The sequence below is a fragment of the Bidens hawaiensis genome, unplaced genomic scaffold (assembly GCF_021521415.1).
Source record: "Bidens hawaiensis isolate Kalapana, Puna unplaced genomic scaffold, B.hawaiensis_p1.1 tig00017381_1, whole genome shotgun sequence".
Taxonomy (NCBI): Eukaryota; Viridiplantae; Streptophyta; class Magnoliopsida; order Asterales; family Asteraceae; genus Bidens; species Bidens hawaiensis.
This window is the reverse complement of record NW_027492633.1, coordinates 237,128-248,468: the sequence shown is the minus strand read 5'-3', so window position 1 is coordinate 248,468 and position 11,341 is coordinate 237,128. Positions and strand designations below refer to the sequence as shown.

Below are 11,341 nucleotides of genomic sequence, written 5' to 3'. Positions count from 1 at the left end.
TTTATTGGCTCAGACAAGTGTTAGCTCGCTCTGATTGGCTAAATTTTGTCAGGTACACGTCACATATAAGCAAGCTTTCTTTTCGAACATCTACTACAAACTCCGTCTTCACCGCCGTCGGAGATTTCGATTCCGCTGTCTTTTCACTCGCAGTGTGATCATCTCCGACCGATCTTCACAGTGCTTGTGATTCCACAATCTCTCATTTCCACAGTAGTTCTAATCTCTGAATCTGGACCGTTGATTTCATTCGGATCGGGTTTAGTTTGTCCTAATTTCAACAATGACGCATTACAGATCGAAATTGTTGTTCGTTATCTATTTATCGATCGTATTGATTGCTAATGCGGCGTAAGTCATAATTTCTACTTCCTATTTCATCTTAATTTTGTGTATTATATATTAATATTGTTTGAGTCTATTATTTGATTGATTGATACAGTAAAAGTTATTATGATATACTTCAAGTTCAGAAAGGTGCATCAGACGATCAGATTAAACGGTCGTATAGAAAGCTGGCTTTGAAATATCATCCTGATAAGAATCAAGGAAATGAAGAAGCTAATAAAAAGTTTGCTGAGATTAATAATGGTAACTGGTTTGTATGTACATTGTGAAGTGTAGGATTTGTAGTTCTAGTGGATGTAGAACTTAATGTTTTGGTGAGTTTGTTGTTTGCAGCTTATGAGGTGTTATCCAACAGTGAGAAGAGGAATATTTATGATCGGTACGGCGAAGAAGGTCTCAAACAGCATGCTGCTGGTGGCGGAGGTGGTGGTGGAATGGATATTCAAGATATATTTAAATCGTAAGATTTCACATACAGGACTCAGTATATGTTTACATTGGTAGTTTAGATATTCATTATTATCATCTAGCTATAACAAATTTTACGCTTTTTGTAGGTCACTGAATTTTTTTTAGGCTAATCATGTATTTGATACACATTGATTGTCTCAAATGCAAATAGCAAAGAACTCAACTGATGTAAGCTAGACTTAGTCTTATGGTTAATTAGAAGCTTAGACGATGTGTTTTTAAGATGTATGAGGACTCAGTAGAACTTTGTTGCATCCAAAACGAGTCATAGGCTCTGTTATGAACCGAGGAATTGTTTTTCTTGATGAAGTCCTTTTATACAAGTAGTTGTTTACATTAGAAGCTTATGGTTAATTAGAAGCTTAGACGATGTGTTTTTAAGATGTATGAGGACTCAGTAGAACTTTGTTGCATCCAAAACGAGTCATAGGCTCTGTTATGAACCGAGGAATTGTTTTTCTTGATGAAGTCCTTTTATACAAGTAGTTGTTTACATTAGAAGCTTATGGTTAATTAGAAGCTTAGACGATGTGTTTTTAAGATGTATGAGGACTCAGTAGAACTTTGTTGCATCCAAAACGAGTCATAGGCTCTGTTATGAACCGAGGAATTGTTTTTCTTGATGAAGTCCTTTTATACAAGTAGTTGTCTTCGGCCTTGATTGTCCTGTGTTTAGAATGAAACTCTTGGTTACATCCATGGTGAAACTTTGTTCCCAAGGGATATGTGCCTAACTGGCCAAGCAAGTAGGATATTGTAATCATTTTGTTCTATTTTCTTTGTAGGGTCCCGCTAGCTATAGCCTTTAGGTCTTGATTAAGAAGCATGTAATCATGTATTAGTTATGATATTCCCCTTGTAGTGATTATGAGGTGGTTAGTTGTAAGAAATGATTTCATCTAATGTAATCATGTAATAGTTATGATATCCCCCTTTTAGTGATTATGATCCAATCAAGATAAACCGGTGGTCGGAAGTTGCATTCAAGGGCTATGGTTTAGCAAAGCACCTTTTTTAACATTTGTTATAGCATGTTTTCCTGAGTTGGTTTTGGTTATCATATTTCAGCTTCTTTGTATGGCAAATTTGCCCGACAGCTGATTAGCAGAATGATGCTAAGGAAAAATACCGTTTTTTTTTGTTTTCCTTGCAATTCGAACTTCGATAATCTCATATGTGACCTCTTTTTGATAGTTTTAATAAAGTATTTGATTTTGCCCAAGGTCATCGTTACATAATAGTTGCTGCATTGATGTTGATCCACAAATTCCCCCAATTCTATCATCAGTGAAGAGTAATTTAGGCACATAAGCGTTCGTTTTTATAAAACTTGTTCTAAATTAGGGGGTGCTTAGGATTGTATAATGTTCTGAATAACCAGGTAAGTATTTTTAAAGCAAGCCAACTCCTAAGCTGCTTATTTCACTTACAAATAATCAAAACATAATATTCATAGAAACAGTTTTAATAAGCAATCCAGATATTGCAATATTACATTATTATCCGACAAAAGGAAGTATAAATAATGGCATAAGATTATATAGAAGAGCAAAAAATCTAGGTTAGTGTTGCTTTCATTGTCCTACATTTGTTCATTTAGGGCATACAGCTGCTTTTGCATTAGTACTAAAAAAATAATATTGTTGCCAATTTTGCATTTTGCAGGTTTTTTGGTGGTGGAGGAGACCAAGAAGAGGAGGAGCGGGTGGTCAAAGGCGATGATGTAATTGTTGACTTGGATGCAACACTGGAGGATTTATACATGGGAGGAACATTAAAGGTTTAAAAACCTCATTAACTAGATTAATAAAAACAATATAAAACCTTGTTTTCTTTTTTCTAAATTATGGTTTAATTAATCAGGTTTGGAGAGAGAAAAACATTCTAAAACCTGCTCCAGGAAAAAGACGCTGCAACTGTCGGAACGAGGTTTATCACCGACAAATTGGTCCCGGGATGTTCCAACAGATGACAGAGGAGGTACCCGTCTTACAAAAACCAATCATCAAATATTAATATATATGCATTTATACAATTAGTTATACATATGTTTTTATTATGTTACTTCAGGTCTGTGAGCAATGTCCAAATGTAAAATATGAAAGGGAAGGAAACTTTATCACTGTGGATATTGAAAAAGGAATGCAAGACGGACAAGTAAGTTGTTAAGATACTTTCAGCATTTAATAAAACATTTTATGGTGACAATTTATTAATTTGATGAATGACAACACTTCCAGGAAGTCGTCTTTTATGAAGAAGGCGAACCGATTATAGACGGTGAACCTGGAGATTTGAAGGTTTGTTCATTTGCTTGTTTTTGCTTTATATATTAATATATTGATTTTATAATAATCTGTTAAGTTAATAGTGATTGTTAATCTGAATTTTTTTCTACAGTTTCGCATTCGTACAGCACCACATGACAGGTTTAGGAGAGAAGGCAATAACCTTCATGCAACTGCCACAATTACTTTGGTAATAATTTATTTTCATTTAGTTATTACTTCTTGTGGATCCATTTTAGTAGCATATAATTGGTGACATATTGGTTTGTGTGAACTATTTTGCCTTTTTAGGCTCAAGCGCTTGTTGGGTTCGAGAAGACCATTACACACCTTGATGATCATCTAGTGAATATTGGCACAAAGGTAATAATTTTGTCTCTAAAATAATTTATAACATTGCTAGCATTATTTATATATGTGTGTGTGTGTGTGCACGGGCATGTGTAGAGAGAGGTTCATTACAGAAGACTGATTATTGTGAGAACACAAAGAACAAAACTAAACCGTTTAGTTTTTCTATCAACGGTTTTTAACTTCTTGTTTTTAAAATCTATCTTTTACTTGCATAAAAATGTCTTATGTTATACCCATATAAAACCTTTAAAGTAATGTGTTCATATGTTCTTTTTTGTATTTCACTTTTAAACGTATACTTACACATGATGCACATAACCTACACATGTGCAGGTTCTATAAATAAGCGAATTTTTTTTGTATTTTTGTCGAATATGAAATGAGATTAAACATTGCATTTTAATCATTTTTTTGTATTTTAGATTTTTTTTTATAAATTTGAAACAATGAATGATTTTCTTGTTCTCTCCTCTCAATAAAGTGTCTTTTGTGTAGGACCATGATCATTTCAGAACTTCCAAATAATTTAAGAACTCCTAAAAACCAATCATTTTATCTTTGTTTATATATATAATATTATTTGAGGGTAGTTTTGTCATTATATGTTATTTTATGATTACATATATGTAAATTGCTTCTTACACATATGTAAACTTGTGATTACATAAATTATATATATAATAAATGACTAAGTTACCCTCGAATAATATTAAATATACGAAATAAATCAATAAATGGTTGGTTGTTACAAGCTTTTGAAGTTCTTAAATTCTAAAGTTCTAAAGAGATCTAATATTTGTTGATTGGTTGAAAAATGAATAATTCAGGGGATTACGAAACCGAAGGAGGTTAAGAAGTTCAAAGGTGAAGGGATGCCATTGCATTTTAGCAATAAGAAGGGTGATCTGTTTGTGACATTTGAAGTTCTTTTCCCTACATCATTAACAGATGATCAGAAGACTAAGATCAAAGCCATTCTTGGTTAGAAGTAGCAGTATAATTAATACATTCAGTTGTAAAATCACAAGGTTCTTATAGATCTTTCTTTATTTGGCAAAACTAGTCACTGTACTTTTTCTTGTAAGCACCTGTCACGGAATTTTGAAAGTGTTTTAGACCTAGGTAAAATGCCAAATTGACACATTTATTAGCCGAGTTTGAGAGAAAAATGTTCAACAACTTTCCACTTAATAGTAATGACGTGCTCTATCTCATGATCATTTCGAACGTTATCAACTGTTGTGACACTTCTGCATAATTTGTTTGTGCACATTTTTAGTTACTTTAATGGCTGTGTGCTCTTCAGTTTGGCTCGGGTTTGTGTATGGTGTGGTTGTGTGATCCCTATGTGCACACGCACGCCTATTGTTGATGCCACCACTACCATAGCATCAACAACTGTCGTTATTTAAGTTTATGTATGTTACACTGTTTACCAAGCAAGTTGAGCTTAGCTAGCACCAATTCAAACTCGAATACGAGTTAATGATATATTTTTCTAAAATAAAAACCACATTTAATCTACTTCAAATTCTACTCCATACTGCACAACAATATTCAAACTCTTGACCTCTAAAGAAAAACACCATTTAACATATTTGACTAAATGCTCTTTGGGATCATAATCTTCAATTTGAACTGAAAGTTGAGTTTAGCTTCCCCACTGCAAAATTATATTAAAACTAATTTACTCTTTTTAACATCGGTCAATACGTTTGCTATAAGAATCACCTAACATCTGCGACACGCCCAACTTGTAATTACCCTTTTATCTAATTTACTATTTACCAACATAAATAGTCAATCGCTAAGTCCGAATGATAATACCTTGGACATCTGGCACGTCCAACAATGTCAGTCTAGGCTATTTATGACACGCAATTTATGACAAATAGTCCAAAAATATCTCAGCTTTGTTAGTATATCCTCTCCTTGTACATTTCATGTGTGCAGAAAGACATTCAACATCTTCAGCACACAGCCTGAATTATACATGCATTTTAACTGTCCTAATAATATTGTGCTAGGTTTCCTGATAATGTCAGTAGCATAGACTGATTTAGAATGTAGTTAATTAACTTGGAATTACCACATAGTAGACCACAATCTTTTACAACCAAAGTTCTTAGAATATATTTAAAGTAACTACATCCAAAAATTGGATAAATCAATTACTTCTTTTCTATGTCTTAACCTTCTTTGACTTCACAACCGGCGTCTCATCATCACCATCATCATCTTCAGACTCTACTTCATCAGGGACATCAATTGGAACGTTATGAGCGGTAATAAACTCCTTCAATATGTTCATACTTTCTCCTTTCACGAAAGCCAGTTGTTCTGAAATAATCCCTTTGCAAGCTTCTATAGAATGCGTCTCGGATCCGAGACGAAGTGTTACTTTAACAGCAGGAACCTGAATTTCCATTGTAATTTCACTACAAAAATCTGCATAATTTTTCACAGTTAACAAGCCTGATCAACAATTGAACACTAAAGTTTATATACTTATACTATAATTGTAATTTTATGTAACATAATATACAGTACTTCATTATTTAATTTATCAAACTTATATGTATAATGATACTTATTATCTTAATATACTTATCCGCTACATGAAAATTAATTAATTGGAAAACTTCACAAAAATGTAACAAAATTACTGTATTGTACCAATTAGGTCACACAACTTTGTTCGTATCAATTAAGTCAACTCAACTTTCATCTAATGTGCCAATCATAGGGTTTTTTTTACGTGGCATTTTACCTTGTTAAAAAATTTGTGAATGATGATGATGTGGACAGATGATGTTTTATCAGACAAACATCATGTAGCGTGTTATCCCCAAACGAAATTACATTTTTGTCGGTTCTATTGGCAGAAAAGCGGTTATTATTTGACAGAACAAATGTGTGAAAGGTCAACATTCGATGCATCATCCAGCCTCGACAACAATATTATTTCACCCAACACTTTATATATATTTTCAGATTCTGGGTGTGATTTATCAGCAACCATGAACCCATGAAACTCTCCCTTCACTTCTATTGAACTCCGACCCGGAGTTTTCTTAACATTGTTCCCTCTCATCATACTCCTAACACTTTTCACATCATCCCATTCACATCTTGTAGCACATAAACCTTCCAAAAGCACATAAATACCACTATCATTTGGATCCAACTCTATGAGCTTTTCACTAGCAAGTTTACCTAGATCAAGATTGTTATGCAACCTACACGCGTTAAGAATCGCGCCCGCTCCATTGGCATTTCTTTTATCATTCCATAAGCTTCATCCAAAAGCCCAATTCTACCAAGTAAATCAATCATGCATGCATAATGTTCAACTGTTGGTTTTAACCCGTAAATGTTCTCCATCTCTTTGAAGTAATATCTTCCTCGGGTGAGTAAACCTCCGTGACTACAGGCTGACAGCACACCTACAAATGTGATCTCATCAGGTTTGTATCCCATTTCACACATTTGTTCAAAAAGATTTAGGGCTTTCACTGCATGCCCATGTGAAGCGAAACCAACAATCATGGAGTTCCAAGATACTAAATCTTTATCTTCCATTTTGTTCAAGAGCTCGACGGCTGCATCAATGTTTCCACACTTGGCATACATGTCTATGAATGCATTTCCTAGTGTCACAGTAAGCTGAACACGCGTTCTTGTAATGTAATTTGAGTACAACCATTGACCTAAATCTAAGCAGCCCGATTGAGCACAAGCAGAGAGTACACATACTAAAGTGGTCTCTACGGGGACCAAACCTGCATTTTCCATTTCGTAAAAGACTTCTAGTGCTTCCTTTGGCTTATTATTTTGAGAATAGCCTGCAATCATAGCATTCCACGATACAACATTTCTCTCAGGCATTTCATCAAACACCTTCCTTGCCATAATCAAGTCCCCATTTTTAGCATATCCGTTAATCAAACTTGTCCATGAGAAAACATCGCGTTTTCTCATGCCCACAAATATCTCCCTAGCAGTAACTAGAGACCCGCATTTAACATACATATCCAATATCGAATTCATCAAATGAAGTCCCATGTTCAGATTCTTACTTTTGACATAATCATGAACAGATTTCCCAAATTCCAAATCCCCCTTCTGAGAACAAGCTGAAAACACTGCTATCATCGTGACCTCGTTTGGTTCAACCCCACTAGCTTTCATAAGCTTAAAAACTCTATACGCCTCATCTGGCATACCATGCTTACCATACCCATTAATCAAACTAGTCCAAGACACAACGTCTCTCTCAGGATTTTCATCAAACACCTTCTGTGCACAACCCAGCCGCCCTCTCTCTCCATAAAAATGAACCAACCCGTTTTGCACAACGACATCACGACAAAATCCCACTTTCCAAACCAATGAGTGTACTGACTCGCCAGCTGATAAACTCTCACACGCTTTCAATCCAAATACAAAGCTCCTACGGTCCATTTCAACACACTCCCGAACCATTAAACGAAACAAAGACAAACCTTTTGAATAAAAACGTGATTTCAGATACCCTCTGATCATAATATTCCACATATATACGTTGGGGTTAGGACACTAGTTAAAAAGATATCGAGCGTGAGGTAGATCTCCTGCTTCCGATAAAGCACAGAAGGTTAAGATCCTGCTTAACGGGAAAACATGGAAAATGAGTCCTGTTCTTGTCATTTGTGCTTGGATTTGCTTCAACATCGCCATGGAACTGCATGATTCTACAGCTAATAGAGTTGGGTTCGTGATGACGAGAGTGGTTTGTGAAGAATTCCATGTGGGGTTCGAAAGAGTGGAGAATAAGCGAATACCGCACGAAGCACGGAGACGAGTGAGTTTCATGTGTAATCGATCTTCGACGCCAGGCGACACGACACCTATGGTGTTTTACATGCCCGAAATATTAATTAAGGAATATAATTATAAATTCCACATCACCAGTCCACAACTTTTCTAAACTGAAAAACTGCCACGTCAGCATGGTAACCTATTAAATAGGTAAAACGCCTAGGATTAGCACGTTAGGTGAAAGTCGAGTGACCTAATTGAGACAAACAGAGTTTGAGTGACTTAATTGGATACAATAAGGAAACTTAGCTACATTTCTATTGTAGCTAAACAGAAGCTCGAGCTCATTTAAGCTCGACTAATCGAGGTTTTAGCGATATTTCTACTGTAACGGAATTTACAATCTTACCCCCATAATCTTATCCCTAATAGAAACCTGTATCAAACTTCAATGAGAAAAGGATATAATAATCATACTTAATTTGTTGGATAAATTGACAACTAACATGAACGCTACTTCTAATTCTAGCTAAGGTATATCAATATCTGTATAATATACATATATAAAACCCTAGGGTTTTGACTTTTGAGAGGATGATGAAACTAACCTTGATGCTAACGCCGCCTTGTTCAGCTGCTTCTATTTGGGGCTTCAAATATAAGGATTCTAACAAGTTACGGAATTGGTCCTCCATCAACATATTATTTACACAAGTGTTGTCACTAAACTTTTGTAATTTTTTCATTTTTAAAACTGCGAGTTTCTTTTTTGTGTTTTCTTTTGTGTTTAGGTTATTGCATTCTTTAATTTGGATAGCCTCGTATGTCTTGACTATGTTGTTTTAACTGGGCACACGTTGACTTTAGAGTTTGGCTTGAGTGTTCCCTCAGGAGACTATACTGCCGGTCACCACTTGACAGTCGTTATGTCGTCACAAAAGCATAACTCTCTAGCGTAACACACGGTAGGACGAAAACTCGGGTGGACTCGGGATCCGAACTAACAATCTCACGAGACGTAGCTCGCATTTTTCAATGCTAATATCTATCCAAAATGACACAAGTGGAGATCACACTTGGATCTCCAATAAAAAGTCCAAATCTTTCTACCACTATGCCAAAAGTGAAGGACAGGAAATAAGGAATTAGTTGTTGAAATTCCCTTCATTATAAAGTTAATATTATATGTGATTATATTTTAGAATATAGTTTAGGGATAGGCTAGAAAGTCATAAAACTGGTATGAAGTAGGAACCATTCGTAGCACATATTCAAAAATGCATCTCAACCTATAGTATGGTATGTAAAATATTATAAGTTTCTAATTTGGGTTGTTTGGTTTGGTCCCTTTATTGATAAATTGAGAACATGAAAAGTAGAGTTCACACGTAGTTGGGTCAAATAGGCCCATAAAAAACGAGAGTAAGTACAACAATGTGTCTCTCATGTTTTTGTTTTGTTTTTTTAACCATTGTATCTATAACGTTCATCTTTAATATATTGATTTTCAACGACTTCATCCTCAATAATTTCGTTTTCAACTCAGGCAAGCTGTAAAGTAAGACATTAAATATTTTTCCAGTTTGATTTATGAGCACATATTAAATAACAAAGTCATATGATACTACATGATTTGAACATAAAATTTTTGAAAATAAAATTGTTGATTTTGATAAGTTTAAGTAAGTATAACCTAAAACAATGCTTAAAGTTTAGCCTAATCAAAAGTTTACTGACAAGAATGCTTAAAGGTTAAGTCTTCTTAAGCTTGTGGAATTCATGGGAATTGAAATTACTGCCACAAGGAAAAACTTGACTAATTGGCCAACTAAGGAATAATAAAATAAAAGATCATTAGAAAGTTTGAAATCCAAAATAAAAAACAAAGAAAAATCTAATCTTCCCTACATATATTTATTTCATCATCTTATCATCTTCAACAATTCTTGAATAGATGTATCAAGAAGAAAATTAATGGTCCCCAACAGTACTTCTGCAACAAAACAAACCACAATAAATTATTGGTGAAGAAAACTAATTAATGGTCCCTAATACATACAACAATCACATTATCAGAAATGAGATCGAAACATCGCCTTCAATGAAGAAATTGTTCTATCTGTAGCAACAATGACAATAATACTGAACTCAAAAGATACGAATCAACAAAAAAGCCCGATACATCAAAAAATTAGTGATTATTAGTAGTTTAAACATTGAAAGATTATAAGTTTACCGGTTATCTGTGTTATATGTAATCATTCTTCATTCAAGTTTTGATTATTTAATTCTGTACAACAAACTATAGTCTTATATTCATTTATACATAGAATTTTAGTCAGCGAAAAAAATCTACCTGCTTTTGTCCGAAATTTTTCATACGCAGCGTAAATTTACTCCTTTTCGTCCAAAAATATTGACCCCTGGTTTCCGTCTAACATTCGCCACTGCTCAAACTTATCACCAAAAGTGTTAATGAGTTAAGTTGGTATATCACCTTATTCCAGATGTTAGACTATAGACATAAACTAAAATTCATAAATGAATTCATACAACTTAACATTTTATGATATATAAAAAACTAATGAAAACACCAATGAGCCACCTTTATGATTTTATTAGAACTTAACATGATTTTATAACACACCTGAACTTAAATGCAAAATTTTTTGAAGTACTTGGCATTACTTTCTATAATATAAAACATTTTATATTACTTTGCAATCCATTTTTACACCATTTAAAACTATAGAAAATAATATAAATGGTAAGAAGTGTGACAAGTGATGCAGGCAACAAAAACAAAAAGACGTTTAACTTTACCACGCCAGCGCCCCCTCTCCAAAACATTTCTGCACACTAAAATCTAAATTTTTTGTGCACCACTTTTTTGGCCTCTGACTACATCTTTCCAGTTTTTAGTGTTTTTTTTATCTTTAATTTTCTACCGTTATCCCCACCCCCATTAAAATTTAGCAAGATTATAAAGATCTTTTTTTCCTTGAAATGGATAATATTGACAATTTATAATGGTTTGTGGGTAAGAGGTGAGATTTTTTGGTTTTTGACTATTTAACTAG

General features: G+C 34.1%; 1 protein-coding gene and 1 pseudogene across 1 annotated transcript; one reads left to right on the top strand and one right to left on the bottom strand.

The window, feature by feature from the left end:
* On the top strand, positions 1-4,611 carry LOC143553841 (dnaJ protein ERDJ3B-like). The gene is made up of 10 exons (XM_077043743.1): positions 1-351; positions 443-591; positions 682-808; positions 2,485-2,599; positions 2,683-2,799; positions 2,890-2,976; positions 3,060-3,119; positions 3,220-3,297; positions 3,399-3,470; positions 4,289-4,611. The coding sequence occupies exons 1-10, from the start codon at positions 284-286 to the stop codon at positions 4,445-4,447; spliced, it is 1,032 nt and encodes a 343-aa protein (XP_076899858.1). The 5' UTR covers positions 1-283; the 3' UTR covers positions 4,448-4,611.
* Positions 4,612-6,357: 1,746 nt separating this feature from the next.
* Positions 6,358-8,501, bottom strand: LOC143553827 (pentatricopeptide repeat-containing protein At2g22410, mitochondrial pseudogene; annotated as a pseudogene).
* Positions 8,502-11,341: the final 2,840 nt, after the last annotated feature.